General features: G+C 32.7%; 2 protein-coding genes across 2 annotated transcripts; one reads left to right on the top strand and one right to left on the bottom strand.

The window, feature by feature from the left end:
* Positions 1-939: 939 nt before the first annotated feature.
* Positions 940-4,646, bottom strand: LOC117927477 (putative RING-H2 finger protein ATL21A). Its single transcript, XM_034846991.1, has 2 exons — positions 3,894-4,646; positions 940-1,722 (listed from the first exon to the last, which is right to left on the bottom strand). Exons 1-2 carry the CDS (start codon positions 4,567-4,569, stop codon positions 1,235-1,237), a joined length of 1,164 nt encoding a protein of 387 aa, XP_034702882.1. The 5' UTR covers positions 4,570-4,646; the 3' UTR covers positions 940-1,234.
* A 10,190-nt stretch (positions 4,647-14,836) lies between these two features.
* On the top strand, positions 14,837-21,350 carry LOC117907760 (putative E3 ubiquitin-protein ligase UBR7). Its single transcript, XM_034821410.1, has 5 exons — positions 14,837-15,128; positions 16,388-16,546; positions 17,664-17,924; positions 20,065-20,748; positions 20,918-21,350. The coding sequence occupies exons 1-5, from the start codon at positions 15,048-15,050 to the stop codon at positions 21,002-21,004; spliced, it is 1,272 nt and encodes a 423-aa protein (XP_034677301.1). The 5' UTR covers positions 14,837-15,047; the 3' UTR covers positions 21,005-21,350.
* Positions 21,351-21,593: the final 243 nt, after the last annotated feature.

Below are 21,593 nucleotides of genomic sequence, written 5' to 3'. Positions count from 1 at the left end.
AGTAAGCCTATGAGAGAATCAATTGAAATCCAATTAGATTAAGCTAAAGCTTTTAGGATAAAAGAGCACCTAAATTGGAGGTCTAAGAATGATATTAATATTATTACATCTTCACAATTAAAATTAATATTCTAGTTTCAAATTTTTCTAATGAAGAAATCACAACACACTTTAGTAATATATTTTGTACTTGTAATTTTAAACTAAATTACATTGATTTATCATAAATATTTTATTTCAATTGAAATTTGATTATTCACCGTATAGTGTATACAAGGATATGAATTTTTTATTTTTTCAAAAATGACATTTATTGACTCTGGAAAAAAAAAGTAAAAAAAAACATTAATTTAAATTTTATTCATTTTGCAAACCTCAATAAAATTTAATTTAATTTAGTTATTTGGAAAAAAATACATCATTTTCCAAAAAAATAAAAATAAATTATTATTATTTAAAAATCAAACATCTTGAAAAATATATATTTTTAAAATTGCATGTAAAAAATAACTAAAAATATGTCAAAATTATTTTTTTTAAATGATGTATTTTTAGAATATATTTTTAAAAAAATTAGTTTTATAAAAATAATAAATTTTCAAGATAATTATTAAAAAAAATTAAGATAAAAAAAGTTATCAAATATTGTGGTAAAAAATACTCAAAATAGTTTTGAAGGGTATATTGGTTTTTTCACACTTTATATCATTCATTTCAATTATGCAACTTTTATGGACGAAATCTTAATTTTTGAGCCTAATTGAGTCCAAAACACAATTGTCCCCAAAAAATTTTGATAGTATTTTTACATATTTATAAAAAGAATTTTGATAGTATTTTTATATATTTATAAAATTACCTATAAGTGATTATTCAATAATGATAATAATAATAATAATGAGAACTCCCTCCAACTATTTTCTCCCTCCTTACCTAACATCATCCAATCGGCACAGCCACATATGAAATTAACCATTCCTGCAATGCCATTGTACAAAATTTAGGTGTATAGAACCCCCAAAGCATAATGGGCCCATAACTGCAATTTGTATTGACAAACAAATCAAAGTTGTGAGGCAAAGTGGAAAGAACCAGCAGGCTCCACCCCAACTCAACTCCATATTCTTTCGGTTTCTCATGTTTGATCTAAAGCCTATTCCATCAACCATGTCTTAGTTCCTTCTGTCAAACATAATACCATATACATATACAAAAAGAAAAGCCAAAAAATGGTCTATGACAATGATGTTGATGATGGCGATGATGATAACACTGCAGATGATGATACCGATGAGCACGGTGTCCCCAACGATGATGCGTCCGGTGAATTCCTGCAAACGGGGCAAGTGGGGTTCATCTTTAGCCATTCATCCACGCAATCAACATGGAAACAATGGTTGCATTCCGGGATGGTCCTGATGGTGTCTTTGGGCTGGTACTCGGACAGGCAGATTGGGCAAGTGCCATCACTGGGCTTGGGCAGGCGCATACTCTCACCCAGCACTGTTTTCGGGTAAGATTCGATGGTCGGCCCATCGAGGCCCATCACAACCACGGCGGGCAGGGGCCCAATCGAGATCGCAAAGTCGGTATCCGAGTGGTGGCGTCGCCGTGCATAAGTCCGGATCCGGCCGCAGATGCAACATGAAATCCCAATAAGGCATAAGAGCCCAGGTATTCCAATGCCTATTATCAGTCCGTACTTTGCACTCCTTGGAAGACCTGCAAAAATTTTGATCACCAAGAGGAACATAGTATCAATTATGCCTGTATGGGAAAAAAGAAAAAAAAAAAAAAAAAGGCAAGTACAAGTATTTTTCCTTAGGAGGTTTATAGATTGTTTAATTGCATCATAAAATATGCCAAGAAATCTATTTGCTAAACCAAACAAATTTCATGAGCAGTCGTGGCATGATTCACGATTAGAAGTGAGACATTTCAGTAGGGAGTAGTCAAAGACGCTTACCATATGTATGGCCTGAGATCGAACACAAATGTCCCGTCAAAGTTACCATCAGTTCCCAAAATTTCTTTACATTTCCAAGCCCTAAAAGTCAGCCAATTTTTCTTCCTCTTAAGTAACCCTTCTACCCACTTCGACCCATTCCAACTTTCATTTAAAATTGTATAATCTTAAAATAAAAATAAAAATAAAAATAAAAACTATATATAAATAAGCTAAAGATTTACCATAATTTATTTTATTCTAGCATGCATGCCCCACCATCATTTTCTCACCTCTAGTGGTTGAACTGTTTAAATCTACACTAAAATGACATTTGTTTTATTAATCTAAAGTCTGAATAGATCTAAGTGCCTAAAATTTAATCAACAATATTTCACTTAAAAGTGAAATTTTTTATTTTTATATTTAAATAAAATATCTAAATATAAACATTAAGATTTAAAAAAAGGCTTAATTGGCTAATAATAAAGGAGTGTCTGTTGCTTTATATTATTTGGTTTTATATGGTGCCGTGTGGATTGTCCCAAAGACTTGGGAGTTTTCCACAATTGGGGGGCTGTGCTAAAATTTTGACTAAGGGTGTTGACTGGAGTAGATGCTGTGGTTGGGCTCCACTTTTCTTCAATATTAAGTGGAAATTTCAAGGTGGGCAGCCTCATCCGAGTAGGACAGGCCAATGAGACTCCCACCAGAGCTTGGTTTTCTTCTAGGAAATTTCCAGACCACTCATGTTACATAAAGCTTCTCACGACTATTCTTGGTACGCAAGTTAGCGGCAAATCCATGTGCGGTTTGGGAGACACTCTGCCTTTGGTAGGTGTGGAATGGAAATAGAATGGGAATGGAGTTAAATCCGGCATCAAAATCTCTCATAAAACAAAAATTAAAACTAGAGAAATACCTATGAAATATTTTTGTAATTTAGTCGGTAATTTTCTTTTTCAATTAAATTATTAGACTTTTTTTATTACTCCACTCTTTGGATCCTAAAAGATTCTAAAATTTTAGGTATGGATAAACTCACCCCAAATTGTACGAAATCCTAGATGTAGATGGACACCACAAAATTTGATCGGAACCGAATAGAAAAGAGAGGGAGAAACTCGGACATCCTTGAGGTGGAATCGATTTTTTAACATGAGTCATCCTGTGGAGCTCAGATAACTCATCCCGTGGTTTGAAAGATGTTTTCCTATTTGTAGCTTATTCTTATAAAAAATCAAATATTAATTATGAATATGATATCCTTTAAAAAATAATAAAATTCTTGAATTTGTCCAAACAGACCTCTCATCCGTCGTGTCAGTGAAGTCTTAAAAATTGAATAGCTTTTTATTACACGTAGACAAAAAATGTCCACTTATTATATGCTTATGAATAAAAAATACGATTTTTCGTATCTTAGTTGAAATAAATGGAATGACAAAACAAAGACATTACTTCTATGCCGGCGTTTTCCAAAATAAATAAACTTAGTTTTCGAAATAAAACTAAAAAAAGGGACAAGAGGAAGGTTTGAGAGCTTAATTATCTAAGTCAAGACGGCACCAAACTTAAAAGATTGGGTCCAATAAACACAACAATGGTCTGATTGCCCTCATTTCCACTGAAAGAATCCTAATAGATTCTGTGGTTAGCTGTTGAGTGACCCAAAAGAAGATGATAGGCTATTTGAACTTTGCATATGACCTAAAGAAGTGGAGGAAATAAGACCTTGTATAAATTTAATTCTTTGAAACAACCTTCTTTGAAATTTTATCTTGAGAAAGTAATTACGATGAAAAACTTTGCAAGTGAGCTCAAAAAATTGGAGGAATTTATCGGGGTGGAATTGATGATCTCCCATGGACCTTAGTAATGAATCCATAGGGGAAGGAATTTCAATAAATTAATTATAATGAAACTATACGAATAAAAGAGCACTCACCATGGCTGCTTGCCTTAGAGCATTCGATCCCAGAGTCCGTACCCCTTTTGAATCCGCAAGTTCCTCCTTCTTGTTCACAGGCTCCGCAATTGGGTTCATCCCATTTTAGCTCAAGAGAGTCAAACCGCGAAACGGAAACTGAAACTGTCTTAATTTCTTGGCACTGTCTACGCAAATCATAAGGAAATGAAACTTCCATATTTCTCCATTCATCATCGACGGCAACAATTGCGTGGTTGGTTTCATTAACGCAAGTGTTGGACCAGAGCTTGAATTTCTTCGAGAACTCAGTCGAGTTATCCATGTAGCAGCTGAGTAGCCTGAGGTACCTTTGTCGACGTGGAGCTTCTTGGAATGGAGAATCCGAAAGGCTGAAGTTCAGCAATCGTTTCGGAATGCAATTGTCTGGATCCTTGATCCATATCCTTTGTATGTCGTATCTTATTGACTGGACGATGAAATCTCCGGCCGATGGAAGCTTGAGGACTGGTTGGCTGTTGTTGCAGGTGAGGCCAAAGCCCTGGTTGAACCCACAGCCACCGCTGGAAGAGCCGTTGATGTAGAAAGGAAAGTGGACCTCTGGCCCGTCGAGCGAGCAGTGATTCTGGCAGGCTCCAGCAGGTCTGAGGAAGAAGAAGAGCAGGAAGGAAGAGAAGAGAATTTCCAAGGCTTTCATTTTTTCATGAGAAAACTGTAGAACTGGGATTGGAGCTTGTGTGTGCCCGACGGAAAGGTGGCAAGTTTATAGAGATTTTAATAATAAATTAATAATTATTATTAAAATCGGAAAAATTCAAAGACCATTTGGTCAACTGAATGTAGAGGGAAAGGACACATTAGGTCTGTGGTGGATACAGAGAGAGTCCAGCATTATTGGTGGCGAAGAGATGGGAATCCGTCTCTCATGGTTTTTGGTTCTTGGTTCAAGTCCAAAAGGGTCTTTATCATATCAGCTGTTTTATTTTATTTTATTTTCTCATTTTCAAGTTCTTTTATTTTTCTTTTTCTGGGTAATTGCTTATAAGCATGGATCACACAGTCAAAACCGTGTCGAAGAAAGATGAATTATTTTTATTTGAATGACTGGAATTAGAAAGTGAACATATAAGAAAGAGGAGAGGATGGGGGCCAAATGAGACTGTTGGTTTGTTGGGCTGCCACGCTTTCTACGTAAATTTCCCCACTTCACTTTCAATTCTTGCTTTTTGACTGCTTCTGATTTGATAAGTAATGGCTAGTCAAGACTATCAATTCTTGAATCCAAGAATGATATTCTCCGTTAAAAGTAAGAAAAAGTATGCGTTACCAATGCATAAGGTGTAGATCTACAGCATCAAGCTATAAAGGATGATTATGTAAATTTTTAATTAAATCCATAATGATTTTGAAAAGTATTTTTAATTTTTTTAATATTTAAAATATAAAATATTTTGAATATTAAATATGTTAAAAATACTTCGTAAAATTAATTTTAAATACACTTTTAATATTATTATTTTTTAAAATAAAAAATAATTATATCATTTCAATTTTATGTGCCTATAAATTTTTATGAATTTTTATATGATATATTTAAATGAATATATTTAAAGTTGGATTGAGATATAAACAAAGTATAAAAGTAAATTTTGTAATTTATCCTAAGTAAAATCCACTTCCCTTCTCACGCCTCAAAGTGTCAAAAATATTCTTTTAAAATTGAATTTTATATTTCAAAATCATATTGAAAATAAAAAATTAATTTGGTAATTTTTAAAACCTTAATTAAATAAAATTTTATTTTCCTTGTCAACTCACGTGGATCTCCTCGATTTTTCAAAAGATGGATAAATCAGATAAAAAATATAAAGTTATGTAAAAAAAAAATTGTGTTCCGCTTTCAATATAAAGTAATTGAAATCAATAAATCATATACACCACTTCCTCCAATTAGCTAATTAAGTATATTTAAAAAAATAAAAAATAAATATATACTCTGTTTTTTTGTGATTGGCTTAATCTCAGCAACCTTGGAATTCATGTTATCACGTGTTGTCCTCGTGTCTACCGACTCGATGAAAACGACCACGATGCGTCAATGAGTGGCGTGTGAACAGATACTTTTTTTATGAGAAACCAAACTATCATTTTTAGGGTCTCTTTAGAGGCTTTAATACGGCACCCGGCACCACAGGTGAGAAACTGTGGCAATTTTTCAGGACATTTAAGCCACCATTGGTCACACGACGGTGTAGTCTTGTGCAGACCACATTGCTCAACGTTGACCGCCTCCCATTATTTGAGATTTCCCATGAAAAACCATCCACCGCCATCTCTAGTGTTGATATGTGACGTATAGCCAAGATTTTGGGTGGGCACTGTAGGGGTGGTGCAATTTTCAAACTCGCTTGGGTAGATCGTTGTCGAATTCCATCAAGGTTAGAATGTAAATGATCAAATAGGTTTCATGTATCAGATTGATGGAAGACGGTGCGTAGGCTCCCATCTACATCATTAATTTGCCATGCATTTAGGTTTGAAACCATGAAAGTGGGAAGCTTCTTGTTGCATCTAGAAGCTTTGTGGTGATGCCATATCAGAGAGGTTTATAGATTTTGTATCGGGTTTTGATCATCTTATTTATAATAATAAAAATTTTATAACCATATAATATAAATTCAAATATAATGAGAGATTTGTGGATTTTGAATTGGTTTTGACCATCTTTCTTAGAAAGAGTTATGAATCTTGTATTGTATTACGACATCCTCCGACCATTGCATTATATATAAAGAGATTGTGAATCTTTGATGGAGTTTGACCATTTTATTACAAGTATGGAGATAGTAGTACACATGAAAATACTTGAGAGTTTTGGATTGGGTATGACTGTATCATCTAAAAACAATTAATGCTTAATGTGATATCTATTGAACTAAAAATTATCTTATTTGAAAATCAATTGATGTATAATGAAAATAAGTTAATAAGAAATGTTTTTATCTCTTCTCAAAATCATTCTCAATGGACTTTTATTATGCTTTCATATATTATTAAGCTAATAATTACAATTAAAAATTTAAATTAATTTTTTTTATCAAAAATAAATAAATATGCCTAGTCAAATGGCCAATCCAATGTTCAGTGCATGTGAATCCACGTATACAAAGGTAAATCACAAATAAGAAATCATTTGATTAATAATTGAAAAACAAATAAATTAAGTTATGTTTACCAAAATTTTCATATAATCTTACCAAAAATTTGTTTCATCCAAAAGAAGTTATATTAGAATAATATTTACTTATATGTACTTTTATACTTGTAAGTGAATAATAAATAACTTCGATACTTCATGAATGTTTGTTTGAATATACTTTCATTTTTATACTTTGTACAAAAAATATGGATTTAGTGGGTGTTCAATAAATCAATTTAATAACTTAAAGTGATTTAATAACTTAATTTAAGTCATTAAATAAATTAAGTATATTTAATAAAATAATTAAATAATATAATTTAAAGTCAATAACAATTTTACGATGATAAATATATCAATTTGATAATTTAAAATTTATTTATAATTTAAAATAAGTATTAAGTTTTTATTAAACACTTAACCTTTTAAAAATCAAATCAATCCATTTATAATCCTCCATTAATTGGATTAATGGACCATCAAATTGGAAACGGTAACAAAATATATAAGTTATTAGAAATAGTTGTAATATATGTATAAATATTGTATACCTAATTGTATTATTTCCTCTATGAAAAAGAAAAAAAAATGATGGAACTTGTGCCTGTCACTTTACCTAAGATCTAAGCATCATAATTTCATCTTTGTATAAATCGTGGAGTAAATATACTTCCATATGAATTATTTTCTTAGCGATCCTTTCCCCGCCATAATATCTCACATGAGTCTGAATTTCATATTCCCACATCGAAAAACTTTCAGAAATTTTAAATTTTGAGAAAGTAACAATTTTTAAAATGATTGCTTTTTCAATACAAATCACTAAAAGTTACAGTATCTTATTCAAAAATAGAAAACATAGTCCAGAGGCCAACTACGTTTGTCCAAAGGAAAGAAAAGGAGTTAATAACGTTGTTGGACTGAAACGAGAAATCGAGGTTTGAAAACACGTGCCTAAAGTCTCTCGTGTCATGTTTTAGTACCATTCTGGTAAAACATGAACCATCCACACAGCACCCATGTGAGTTTAAATTTTTGCAGTCTCACCGACGAACCATACGAAGCCAGGGTTGTTTGTACGTCTAAGGGTGGTTGAAACAAGAAGAAGAAGAAGTCGTGGAATTATCAACCCCCATTCATTTAATCTTCAGAAAAGTCTGGTGACCACAAAATCCCAAGAGAGAGAAAGAAAAAAAAGAGCCTAGAAGGATAAATGTCATTGGAAATTTGGAATGACATGCATCGTTAAATTGAACCAGTAATCTCCCCGAATTCGCCGCCGTCCCATATTTGAAAAACGTAATGCAACAGTTTTATGATCTAGAAACCTTGAATAGGACTTGAGTGCAGACTTGTACTTAGATCTCGTCGGTAGATCTACATAAACGAAGCTTCCCATTGAGTAGGTTTTTCCTGTTTCTTAATACGAATGAACGTGGTAGACATAACCCATATTTGGAGACATGTTTGGACTGCCTCTTCAAAAGTCGTAAGATTTTTTCTTTTAAAATAATAAAATAATTTCAATCTCAATCTTGTGAAGCTATCTCAACCTTCAACTTATAAAAAAAGTTACTCTGTTTGAAAAATAATTTCGAAAATAGTTTTTAAAAACAATTTTTAAAATTTGTTTTTTTAATGTTTTGAAAACATAAAACATTTTAACATGTTTTTAATATTTTTAAAAATAATATTTATATTCATTGTTTTATTTTAAATCATTCTATTTTGATAATTATTTTTTAAATCAATTTTTATAAAATAGATGAAAATAATTAAAATATATTTTTTGAAAATATCATATTTTATGTTTTTAATAATATAAAATAAAAAACTTTTTTTTTTATTAAACATATATACTTTTTCTAAATATTATTAAAAACAATATCCAAACATAACCTATCCTTATTCATCCGCATTGAGACTTCGAAGACATTTTCTAAATGACCTTCGCCTATAAATAAAGTGGCGAATAGTGTAAGCCCTAACCGAGTCATATCTTTACGTGTCTAATATTAATACTGGCGTTGAAAGTAAAAACCCTTCAAAATCAATTATTTAGATGGCTACATTTGGTCAATTAAGCAATAAAGGAAGAGAAAAAACTAAGTAAAAAACAAGGAATGAGTCCATGGCAATTTTTTTTCTACCAACTCACGAAATTAATAATAAAGAAATCGATTGACAATATAGCTTTAAAAAAATAAATAAACGAAAATGAAAAGAGAGAGACTGTTCCAATGAGACCAATTCAAGAATGGACTGCAACTGCGACCTTATCTCAGCAGTAGTAAGGATTTTGGTGGCCGAGAGGAACACAGCCAATGCGTATTTGCTTTCTCATGCTTATGTCATGTATTATTTATGGACTCAACATTAATCTCAAGACCAATATACAATTATACATTAATCTCAATATCAATATGCCATTATACATAAAAAAAAAAAAAAATACCTAAGAGCCGGTTTGGCAATGATTGTGATAAATATTTATGAACTTTTTGGCGTTTGAAAACAAAAGTTTTAACTGTTAAAAAAAAATATAAAAATGATCATTAAAATTATTATCAAACATATTATAAATGTGAGTGATAAAAAAGTTGAAGTTGATTTTGAAAAATACTTTTGAAAAAAATTATATTTAAAAAAGAAATAGTTTTAAAAGGTTAAAAAAATATTTACAATATTTTTTTAAAATCACTTAATAGGTGACTTTTTTAATAAAATGCTTCTAAAAGAAAATATTTTAATTAAAAACAAGGTAATTATAGATACCCTCAAACTTGCTCCAACTATGTTACACTTAGTCAATTTGTTTAATTAAAATATCAAAAAACAAATAAAAAGTTGACCATGAACACAATTGATAACTTTCAAAGAGTATTCAACACAAGAGATTCTAATATACATCTAGATTGAATGCATCAATATTAACTTAAGAAATGGAAAACAGTGATTGTCAAAGTTGTTAAAAGATGTGAAGAAGTCGCTAGAAGAGTATTTAAAGCCCATACCAAATAGGTGGGGATAACAAATATATATCTATTAAAGCGACTTAAGAGTTGCATCATGACTTTAATATTAATTTTTTGATTACGTTTTGACCATTTCATCTAAAAACTAATTGATATTCAACGACAATAGACTAAGCCTTTTATGACATTCAACCACCATCATTTAAGTGACTCATTAATCGTGCTTAAAAGCATCATTGTCGCACCCCCAACAACTCCGTATGTACATTATTTGACCGTTGTGTTATTACGCTAATATATTAGCATTAAAGTTTCCATATAACAACACTCATTATTGGTCTCGACCCTATTGCAAATTACCATTTACCAGCATTAATCCGTTCCTTTGTCACTGATCATCATTATGACCTTTATGACCATTAGCCTTCACCACACCACCATCATAAGCTATAAAAGGGAACCCAAATTCCTATTCTCATCACCTCTCTCGGTTTTAGGGGCTTAGGGCATGATGAAGTGAAGGGTTCACTGTCATGGCCTTTGGTTAAGAGGCCCATTAATTCTCTTCAGGACTTGTTGGGCTTAGGAATTTGATTTAGTTTGTTTTGTGTGGGCTCGTAGGCTTGGGCCTTTTTGAGTATTTAACTCGGTGTCGTGTTGGGTTTTGATGCTTTATGGTATTGGCTTACATTTTGGACGCTTGTTATTTGCCGTGGTGTGATATATTTTTTATATATATACAATTTTATAAATTATTTGTGTAGCTTTTATGTGGTTGCCCATAATTATAAAATTTTATTGCATTTATATTATTTGCGATATATTTTAAAAAAATATATCAAAATTTTGATTTTTCTCATAATTGATTTTATTAATAAATAATAATAATAATTAAAATTGTTTAAAAATTTATGTGTTTTAAGATTATTTATTTGTTTTTATATATATAAACTAAAATAAGTGTAGACCCCATTTAGGGGCTCATGTTTTTATCACATTTGCTGTAAGTTTTTCTTTGCAGGTGGAAGGCTCTCAAGGAGCCATGTGTCTCTTCCAGATTGACTAGCAAAGAATCAAGTTAGTGGTTTTGATGGCCAATGGAAGCTTGACATGTGGAAATATATTCAGCAAAAAAGTTGAAAACCGTTAAGCTGCAGGAGAGTGGAGGGGGGCAGCAGGGTTGAGGTGTTTTTAGTGCTGCCTGTAGAGATTTTTTTGAAGGAAGAAGCTGGGAAGAGGGGGTTTTCTTTTTCAGCTATAGAGAGTGAGGATTCCTGGGGCGGAGACAGAACGGAGAGAGGGACACTAGAAAAGAAAAATCAGAGGAGAGGAAACGGAGCATATTTCTGGAGCGGGGAGGATAGGAAAAAGAAAGAAGAAGCGATCTCAAGAGTTGCAGGCTGTTCGAGCAGAAAGAAGCTTGAGGGGACAAAGAAAGCATCTCCAGGTATAACGTTGGATTTCTTGTTCATCTTCATCACTCTACTCCTCTATTTTATTTCTTGCTAATTTTGGTTGCTACTTCTTTGATTCGAATGTGGATAGCTGATCACTCACTTATTCTTGTCTGAGATTTGAGTCATTGGTGGGCTTTGATATTGTTGTTTCATGTTGTGTTCATATAACTCTTTTTCTTTTCTTTTTTTTTTGGGTCACCTAGTTTTGTTGAGATATTGATAGAGACTCTGTTACTTTTGAGATTGCCCTCGAATCTATTTTACTGTTCCACCTGTTTTCAAGCCTTATATGGCTTGCTCAGAGTTATGGGTTTTTATCTTCTTCATGTCATTTCCTCTATTCCGGTTGCTTTTCTTTCTCTCGTGGGAGTTTGTTGCAACTGGTAGTTTTTGAGTCTTTCGTTCTAGATTGCTCTGTTTGAGAAAACGTCCTCAGATGCCTTCAGATTTGATGATTACATACCTACAACTTTTCATTCTGACATTTATGTATGAAAGTGGATGAATAGCAATGCCTTAGAAGGTTTTCGGTAGTTGCTTTCAAGAGAAAATGTGAGTTTTATCTGGTTCGCCCCAATCTACTCTGAATGCTGTTGGAAACTGGTCTGGTCGTAGCACCGTTTCTAGCAATGGAAGCCCGAACGGTCGATCTCGGGTGTCTTCGCCCCCTACGACGCCGTTAAGTGAAAAAACAGACGCCTGGGATCTCATATATGCAGCGGCGGGCCAAGTCGCAAGGTTGGAGAATGGGCTTTTGGCGTCAGTATGGCATCATTATGATATATAGAAAAATGGGTTTGTGGTGTATTACTTTTTATTTGTTTATTCCTTATAGGACTTTCCTGTACACGTCTTGATCCTAAGCCATTTCTTTTATTATTATTATTATTATTATTATTATTATTTAGTTTTCTTCAACTGGATGCCAAAAATTTCATTTTTAAATTTTAATCTTAAATTTGATTTTCCAGAACTCCAATATTATTTATTTTTTTAATTTTATATTTATTTATTTAATCATTATTATTTTCGTATTATTATTATTTTATTATAGTTATTTTCTTTCTTAAAATTTCATTTTTAAATAATTCTTCCCTATTTCGGTTTTCAAATTTAATTCTCAATTCATCAAAATTCTAATTTTCAAATTTAATTTCTAATTTTCAAAATTTCAATTTTCACATTTATTTATTTAATCATTATTATTTTCCTTATTATTTTATTTATTTGTTTATTTTTAAAATCCTATCTTTAAATAATCCATCAAAATTCATATTTTCCAATTTCTGAATTTAATCTCCAATTTCCAAATTTTCAATTTTCACATATATTTATTTATTTATTTATTGTTATCATCATTTTATTTATTTCTTTCAAAAAAATTCCACCTTCAAATAACTTCCAAGGTTCCAATTTTCATAATTTAATTTTCATAGTTCCAACTCTCAAATAATTTTAAAAATTCTAATTTCTTTTAATTTCAATTTCCAAAATTCCAATTCTTGAATTTAATTCCCAATACTTCAATTTTTAAATAACCTTCGAGATTTTATTTTTTCAAATAAATTTCGAAAATCCAATTTTCTCTCAAATAGTTTTAATTCTGTTATGGTTTTCAAACAATCTTCTGCTCTTCTTAATTTTAATAAGCATGAATGAACTTTTCATAATTCTGGAATAATGGAATTTGTGAGATTAATTCATGCAAGATCGAACGGGCTTTGGTGGGGGCCCCACATATGTGATTATAATTGACTGATTGACTAGTTGGTTGATCTGTCTGCCATGTGTGATTGATTTACTCTGTTCCTTGATATATATATAATCATTTTGTGTTTATTCACTAACCCCATTACATGATAGCGCGTTGCTGTTCGTGGTCCAGGTACACATCCACTCGCATCCTAGTCATTTTCTTTGCATGTTTTGATTATCGTATGTGCATGATTGACCCGATTTTAGGGACTTAGAGGGGTGCTACGGTCTTTACCCTACCTTCCTGATAAGTAACCTGACCCCCGAACCCGATCCAGTTTTTCGCAGACCGCCTTTCCCAAAATAAGGAGTCACACTTAGGGTTTTTATTTCTTATTTTGTTTACCCTTCAAAAATAAAACAAAAATAAGTGGCGACTCCAAGTCAGTTTTCTTAATCAAATAAAAATCGAGCTCGCCATCGAGTGGGAAACGCATTGAGCCGAAATGCGGGGTCCACAATAAGATAAATGAATTTGAGATGATACGTAAAAATAAATTATTAATTTCAAATATTCTTTTTTCTCTCTTTTGCATTTTTTCTTAAAATTTTAAAAATCAAATATAACCTTAATATTCACTACAACTTTATTATTTATTTTAAAGGTCAGCAGTAACATTTTTTTTTAATATATATTTTCTAAAAAAGAAAGGTAGTATAAGAGATTGTTTTTAAAAATGTTTTCCAAAAGGCTCATTTGGAAAAATGAATTTTAGTTGTTATAAAAAGTAAAATTTTTATTTTTATTCTATAAAAGTTTCTATATTCAATTTATATAACATCGATTAAATTTAATTCAAATTTTATTGAAAATAAAAAATAAATTATAAATAATTTTAAAAAATAATTTTAGTCGAAATGTGAATTATTGAAAATAAAAATTAAGTTATAAATAAAATTTAAAATAATTAGTTTTTTATACTAATATTATAACAAAGTCACAAATTATATTTTCTATTATAAAAATGATATCATTTTAGTATATATGAAAATCATTAAAAAAAAAAGGTTTTCTAGATAGTAAATGCAATTAAACCAACACAAATTAATAGCATTGAGTCCAAGGAAATTAAGTAAATATTTATTTATTTGATAAATTAATAATTGATTAATTTATCCATTAATTTAACGATGAATTATCAATTTAATAATTTATTAATTAATTAATAAATTATAAAATGTATCAAAGTATATATATATATATAATTTTTTTTTGTAATCAAGCGAATTCCCCTCTATGCTGCATCGAAAAGATCAAAATAAATGTATCATTGTTTTTACTTATATTAATATCATATATTTTTTAATTTTGATTTCATGTATTAGTGGATAAGCTTAAATCTTTTTTTTTTTTCAACGGTTAAATTTATCATATGAAAAAAAAAAGAATGGAAAGAACCCGTACCAGGAAAGAAAATTAAAATTGCAGGCCCAAAGTGGGTGGCAATTCATAAATTCAAAACAGGGAGGGAATGGATCGTGTTTATGGCTTTGCCGAAAGAAATCAAGCTTGGGTTGCATGTGGCGGGAAAATGTCCGTACGGCCCGCACGGTCGTGTATAAATATATATGAAAAATAAAAAATATAAAAAACTCTAAACTCTCATCCTCAGCCCATTCCATCTCTCTGTATCCTCATTTTCTTTCGTCATCGACTCTTCCGTGCTTTAAAATCTCTCCAACGCATTAGATTCCCTCTCCTGGAGCCCTAGTTTTGAGTGCTGTGAAAATCTAGGGTTAGGGTTTCGTGTAGGATTTATCTGAAGCGTTCTGATTTGTTTGGTTGAAAATGGCGGATGTGTTCGAAGAGGAAGCGGAGCAGACGGTTTCGATCCAGGAGTACCTCAAGGACGTTGAGGACCAAGAGTTGGTAAGCCTCTGTGTGTACTGGAATTTTAGGGTTTCTTGCGAATGCTTTTTTTCCCACCCCCCACTATTTTTTTGGTCTGGTGGTCGAGAAATTGTGGTAAAGAAAGGAAGGTTTGGAATACTGCGACACTCAGTTCCACCCATGACTTCTTAGAAGATTTGCCTTTGTTTTCTATAATTTACCGGGAGCCGAATGGCTTCTTATGTACAGTTAGGTTGTCGAATAACTGGATTATCTGTCCAGAATTTAGGGTTTTACTTTATTTATTTTTCTACGGAGTTTTGCATGAGTGGATATTTTAGCTGAAAATGGCACATTTCCCCTTTCAATCTGTTTGGTTGATGAGAAAATGGAGGACAAGATAACTGAAGTTGTCTGTAGAATATGTTGTTTAAGTTTTTAGTAAATGATAAGAAGTTGGTAAGCCTCTTTGTGTACCAGAGTTTCAGGGTTTCTTGCGAAAATTATAGTTTTGCCCCTAATTTCTTGCCTGCTGGCTGAGAAGTTGTGGGAAAAGAAAGGAATATTTGGAATCTTATAATTCCTAATTCCATCCTTAACTTCATAGAAGATTCCCTTTTTTTCCTAGGATTTATTGGGAACCAAATGCCATTTTATGTTCAATTAGGTTTTTGAGTAAATGGCTTGTTTGTCTAGAATTTGGAGTTTTTATTTTGTCTCAGTGGTTACGTTGTCTGGAATGTTGCATTTTCCCTTAGAATCGTTGCCGGGAAAATAGAAGAGAAAAAGAGAATGAAGTTGTTGCAACTGGACAGATTGTTTTAGTCTTGAGTGATGAAGTACATGCTCCGTCACCTATTCTGTTATTATCATTTCCCTTTCCACAATTGCCTATTCCTCCACCATCACTACCACAATCATTGGTGTCTCAGCAACTTGCATTGCATCACTGTTGTTGCTGCCACACTCCATTATCACCATACCTCCACATCATATCTATAGTATGACTTTTTTGGCAACATTCCTTCATCACTGCCTTTGTCATAGGGTCATAGCCCATACCATAAACTCCTGCTATTGAACTCTTAATCTTATTGTCTGAAAATGATAATCAATTTTAAGTTCTGATCCTTATTGTCGTTCATAAAAAACTCTGAACAATGAAAACTTTAATTTTATCTTAAGTGGCATGTCAATCTAGCAAGGAATGTACTGGCTTTGATTAAAATTGCTGTGTTATCTTGCATTCTTTAACAAATCCTTTGGTGTTCTGTCTTTTTGTTCTTTTAAATCCAAAGGAAGCAGACTTGGTTTTGGGTGGTGATGAGGGCAAGGAATGCACCTATATCAAGGGTTATATGAAGAGGCAGGCAATTTTTTCATGTTTGACTTGCACCATGGATGGGAATGCAGGGGTTTGCACTGCTTGTAGTTTGTCTTGCCATGATGGCCATGAGGTATTTTTTATTTCTTCCTTTTTTTCTTTACATATGCTGTCCAGTGGAAGGGGTGTAAGTTTAGACTCATTTCAGCAACTTATGGCATGAAATTTGCGATTGCACCAAACTTTATCCAGTTGCAATGCTATTAGCATTATTGTGAATAAGTTGTCAGCAAACACAATATTTTGTAGGTCTAGGATAGCAATTTTTTGGACACGAATGATGGTTTTTTTCAATTTTTGTGCAAGGGTAGAGATTTTATCTGTTTTTAGGCCATAAGCCTGAATATATGTCTTAATTTTTGTCTTGATCATGTTTAAAATTCATTAATGGTTTCCTCTTGTGGAGTTTTCAGTTTTGTTTTATGCTTCCAGTTCTATCATCTGTTATACGTTGATGAAACATTTGATATATCTATTTTTTTTTATCAATAAGTAATATATGTATTGCAAAAGAGGCGCTAAAGAAGCGACTCAAAGAGTTACAGCAAAGAACAACTCACCCCCTTACAAAAGGACCCAAGACACTAGGAAAGCTCAAAAAACCCTCTCCCTTAATGAAACATTTGATATTTACACTTGCTATATACTTTGTGAGAAGTCTGGATATGACATTCTATACTGGGATGCTCTTTTATGATTTTTGATGCTAGTTTCCATCTGCATGACATTCCCACATGCAGAAATGGGTACTTTTTTGCATCTTGACTGGATGAGTGCTCCCCTCTTATAGGCTAAGTGTCTTCTCTTTGCTGCTGATGAACATTGATTGCTTGAAAGTTACTTGAAGTTCTATGATTGGATCCAAATAAGCTATGACACCTGATTTCTTTTTGTTGCTTGGACAAAGTTGAAACTTGTTGTACTTGATGAGTACCGGGCAAGTATGATATCCCCCATGCCGGAGCAAATCCATGTCTACTTGGATGATTCATACATTTTTAGTTCTTTTCCAATTATGCATGCCAAAATGAAACATGGTTTGAGTCCCAGTGGGGAAATAGCCAAAAAAAAAAAGATTCTCTTTCGTGATGTTTTAACACTGGATACATTCTCCTGAATGATATTGTATATCAGTGTATTACAGTTTGTTTGTATTTGATGGTTTTGTTTTTTTTTTGTTTTTGGACAAGATTGTGGAGTTGTGGACCAAGAGAAACTTTAGATGTGATTGTGGAAACTCCAAATTTGGGGAATTCTTCTGCAAGCTTTTCCCAAATAAGGATATAGAAAATGTAGAGAATTCATACAACCATAACTTCAAAGGTTCATACTGCACCTGTGGTCGCCCTTATCCTGATCCAGACATTGAAGAACAAGAAGAGATGATACAGTGCTGTATCTGTGAGGACTGGTTCCATGAGGAGCATCTTGGCCTTGAGTCTTCTGATGAGGTTAGTTTCTTCGACTTCTCCTATTTGGCTGTTGCCTGGGTTCTCATTTGTCATGTTTTTGGTATATTGTATTGTTATTCATGTCATGCTTTGGCATAAAATAGTGCACAGGAATGGTTTTGTTGCTAAATCAAATGCTAAAAAGCATGGAATGGTTCAAAGCTTCTGAGCAATGGATTCAAGTTGATGTACTATTAGATTCAAATCACCCTGATTAAATGGTTTAGGAAATGGGATGAATGACTTGGTTATCCATTATAGTTACGGTTGATGTAGAAAAGTTTCATTAGTTGGAAAATGCTGTAATACGGTTGTTCGATTTATGGTCAGCATCCATCAGCTCAATGGTTTGGAATTCTTTCTAAACTTTGATGAAATTTGTGCTTGTGCTTTTAAATTGTCTACTGCCCCACTGAAATTAAATGCAATGCTTTAATAGGTCTTTCTAATATATGCCGTGGGTAAAGATTAGGTTAGGCTCAAGGAATATCCCTTGTTTTCTACCTTTAATGTCCACTTCTCAAAAAAGTTTTGGACCTCACACCTTTAGCTAAATTGCTAACATCTTATTCTTTTAGGTGTAACCTTTGTAGATTAACTAAAAGGTTCTGTTAAGCTCAACCGAAAATACTCTTGAAAGTTGGCAAAGGACCGAGAGTGGTTGAATTGGTACTATTTGGTAATTTATTAGATTCCTAAATTAGAGATTGAATTGAATTGCCCAAAATTATTATTATTATTTTGATAGGTAAATAAAGAGTTGCCCAAAATTAATAAATTATTCATGAACATAAATGTTTCCCTATCTTGAGTAACAAAATTAAAGAAAAATAAAATAAAATCAGAAGAAAAATATCAAATGGGACATAAGTTTTTTCATGTAGAAAATCATGTAAAGGATAAAAAATCAACAGTTTCATCAGGAACCAATTTACTGGAAGAGGTAAGAGGAGTATGAGTACAAAAGCAATTATATATGCAAGTCATGGGTAATCCACAGGCATGCTCATTGGCTATATTTTCAGGCTAGACCAAGTTTTTCTAAGTGTTTTGGAGTTTTCAAAAATCTCAGGAGGTTTTTATAAACTCTAAAATTTTGAAGAGAAGTTCTCTCAGAGGATTTAGAAACTTTTAAATGGAAAACATGATTTGTTTCTTGTGCTGGAGACTTATGTAAATAACTTTGAGACTTTAAAATCTGTTAGAAGATTCAAGTGGTAGAGTTTAGAGAAAAGACTTACCTTTTAAAACATACCCAAATTTTTTACTGGATTGATCAAAGCACCAGTTAGACAGATCAAAGAGCAATTAACTTGTTCTCTAGACCAAACATTTTCAAAGTAACAATTTCTTAGATGCTCAAATTTAATTTTAGGCTTTTGAATAGAATGCTGTGTGATCACAACCTGTGAAAACCTTCATGGCATGAGTGGAGTGGATTGGAGGCAAGGATTGACATATTTGAGACTCAATCATTGTTAGCCATAATTTTAAAGGGGTAATAATGGTGTTATATAAGTTTCATTTAAACATGAAACAACTTCCTCCTAAGCCAGATAATGATTTCTATGAGAAGTGACATTTTTTTTACTTTAATATCAAGTGTTTCTAATAAAATCACCTAGGCAGAGAATCTTTTATTGGGTTTAGGGAAGAGCTTTCCATTTCTCAGAAGCCAGTCCCAACATACAATTTTTTATGGTTGCATTTATTTATTTTTGATCCATGTTTGGGCTTGAACTTGGAACCTCCCACATCCCTCACCTCTATCCCTCGCCACTTGATCTAGGCATCAAGGGCAACATACAATCCTAACACCAACTTTAACACAGCTTAAAAAAAAAATGTTCTCTTTTTCACCCATTTCATTTTGATGAACTAGCTTTAGGTTTAGTTCACCCTGAGTCTTCTCAAACATGTAGGTCACAGAGTATCACCTTGCAGTTCTGCTTTATTTAGGTGTTACACCAGATTAAAACCTGATTCATAAACATTATTACACAAACGATTTTCTTATATTTCCCCATAGTATGAGAGAGCTTTGTCAATGTGTGATTGGTTAATTGGTTTATGTTCATTTCAAAAGTTATCATAGAGGTTAATGGATAGTCTTCTGCTGTTCCATCTATTTGCACCACAGATTCCAAGAGACGAGGAAGGAGAGCCTCTATATGAGGATTTTATATGCCAGACCTGCTCAGGAGTCTTTTCTTTCTTGACCCTGTATCCTAAAAGCATTTGGGCTGGTGTTAGGCAGCATGATGCTACAGTGAATAATAACAAGGAAAAAGATGTGTTGGAAGACCCACCTTCAGTTTGTGGGTCCTCTCAGAAGCTAGAGAATGATCCTTATTCTCACAACTCCCAGCAAATGGATCATGCTATCACTAATACTGTTTCTGAAAATGTTCCTCTTGGTAAGAACACATTTCTTGGAGAAAATACTGAGAAAAATGAGGGTTCAAGTCAGGTTATTCAAGATGCTAGTCCAAGTAGCAGCACATGTGTTATTGGAGTTAATCTGTTGGTAGCTCCACCAGTCTTTGACTGGAGTAAGCCGATGTTTCTCTCAAAGAACTGGAGGGATATCCTATGCAGATGTGAAAAGTGTGTAGATTTTTATACCCAAAAGTGCATCAATTTTCTGCTTGACAAGGAGGACTCCATTGTGGAGTATGAGAAAATGGCAAAGCAGAAGAGGGAGGAAAAGTTGCATCAACAGGAGGGGGTTGAATTAAATCTTCTGGATAAACTTGGTCATGTAGGGAAAATGGAGTTTCTGAATGGTGTTGCAGACATGAAGAACGAGATTCATGCTTTCCTGGTATGTCCTTAATTATATTTCTTAGTGGTTTTCTTGGTGTTCAGACAGTGCTTTTTTTATTATTATTAAAGGTGCAAGGAGATGGCATGAAAATTTGTGTTTTGTTTTGTTCAAATAGAACCTTTTCAATTAGATGATTGCTGAACCCAATTCTATTTGCTCTTTCCAGGAGTCCTTTGACCCATCAAAGCCTATAACGTCTGCTGATGTCCACCAGGTTTTTGAGAATCTTGCAAAGAAGCGCCGGCGTGTGTAGTGTAAGTTGCTCCTTGGATCTTTACTGCAGTCACCTTGCATGTGTTAAACTCTAAACTCCTGTGGTTGGTTTTGGAATTGATCAAGGCTGAGAAACATCTAGAAAGGTTGCGTAGTTTTACTGTCTTATTGCTATAAGGATTTAACCTAGACTAGTAGTATGACCATCTTTGATATGTATAATTATGTGATTATTTACTTTTAGAATCAACTCTGGCTTTTTTTCTCTATCACTTTGAGACTAATGGAACACATGGATTGATTTTGGGGTGTTGTTGCAATCATCCTGAGCAGGCTTTGCTCTGCATTTCCTCCCAAAAGCAGAAAAGAATGTGATTTTTACTGCACTGTTGGCCTTGGCCCCTTTTTTGGTGGTTGGAGAACTTCACCATGGCTTTTAGGTAGCTGGTTTGCACTGAACAGTGATGGAGCCATGATTTTTTTCTTTTTAATTTTCAGTAGCAGAGTTTGTTTATTGGTTAACAAAAGCATACAATTTCTTTTTTTCACCATGGCGAAAAAACTAGTTTGAAAATTTGGGAAACATCTGTTTCCACAGCTTTTTTCCTTTTCTATTTTGGGGACTGGTT

Source organism: Vitis riparia, chromosome 2 (genome assembly GCF_004353265.1).
Source record: "Vitis riparia cultivar Riparia Gloire de Montpellier isolate 1030 chromosome 2, EGFV_Vit.rip_1.0, whole genome shotgun sequence".
Lineage (NCBI taxonomy): Eukaryota > Viridiplantae > Streptophyta > Magnoliopsida > Vitales > Vitaceae > Vitis > Vitis riparia.
This window is presented reverse-complemented; position numbering and strand designations above follow the sequence as displayed.

Excerpts from the sequence above, each read along its gene's own strand:
- LOC117907760 (XM_034821410.1), top strand. The coding sequence starts at position 15,048 with ATGGCGGATGTGTTCGAAGAGGAAGCGGAGCAGACGGTTTCGATCCAG. Across the intron at positions 16,547-17,663 it reads CTTGCCATGATGGCCATGAG|ATTGTGGAGTTGTGGACCAA; the intron begins GTATTTTTTATT and ends TTTTTGGACAAG. Across the intron at positions 17,925-20,064 it reads GCCTTGAGTCTTCTGATGAG|ATTCCAAGAGACGAGGAAGG; the intron begins GTTAGTTTCTTC and ends TTTGCACCACAG.
- LOC117927477 (XM_034846991.1), bottom strand. The coding sequence starts at position 4,569 with ATGAAAGCCTTGGAAATTCTCTTCTCTTCCTTCCTGCTCTTCTTCTTC. Across the intron at positions 1,723-3,893 it reads CTCTAAGGCAAGCAGCCATG|GTCTTCCAAGGAGTGCAAAG; the intron begins GTGAGTGCTCTT and ends AAATTTTTGCAG.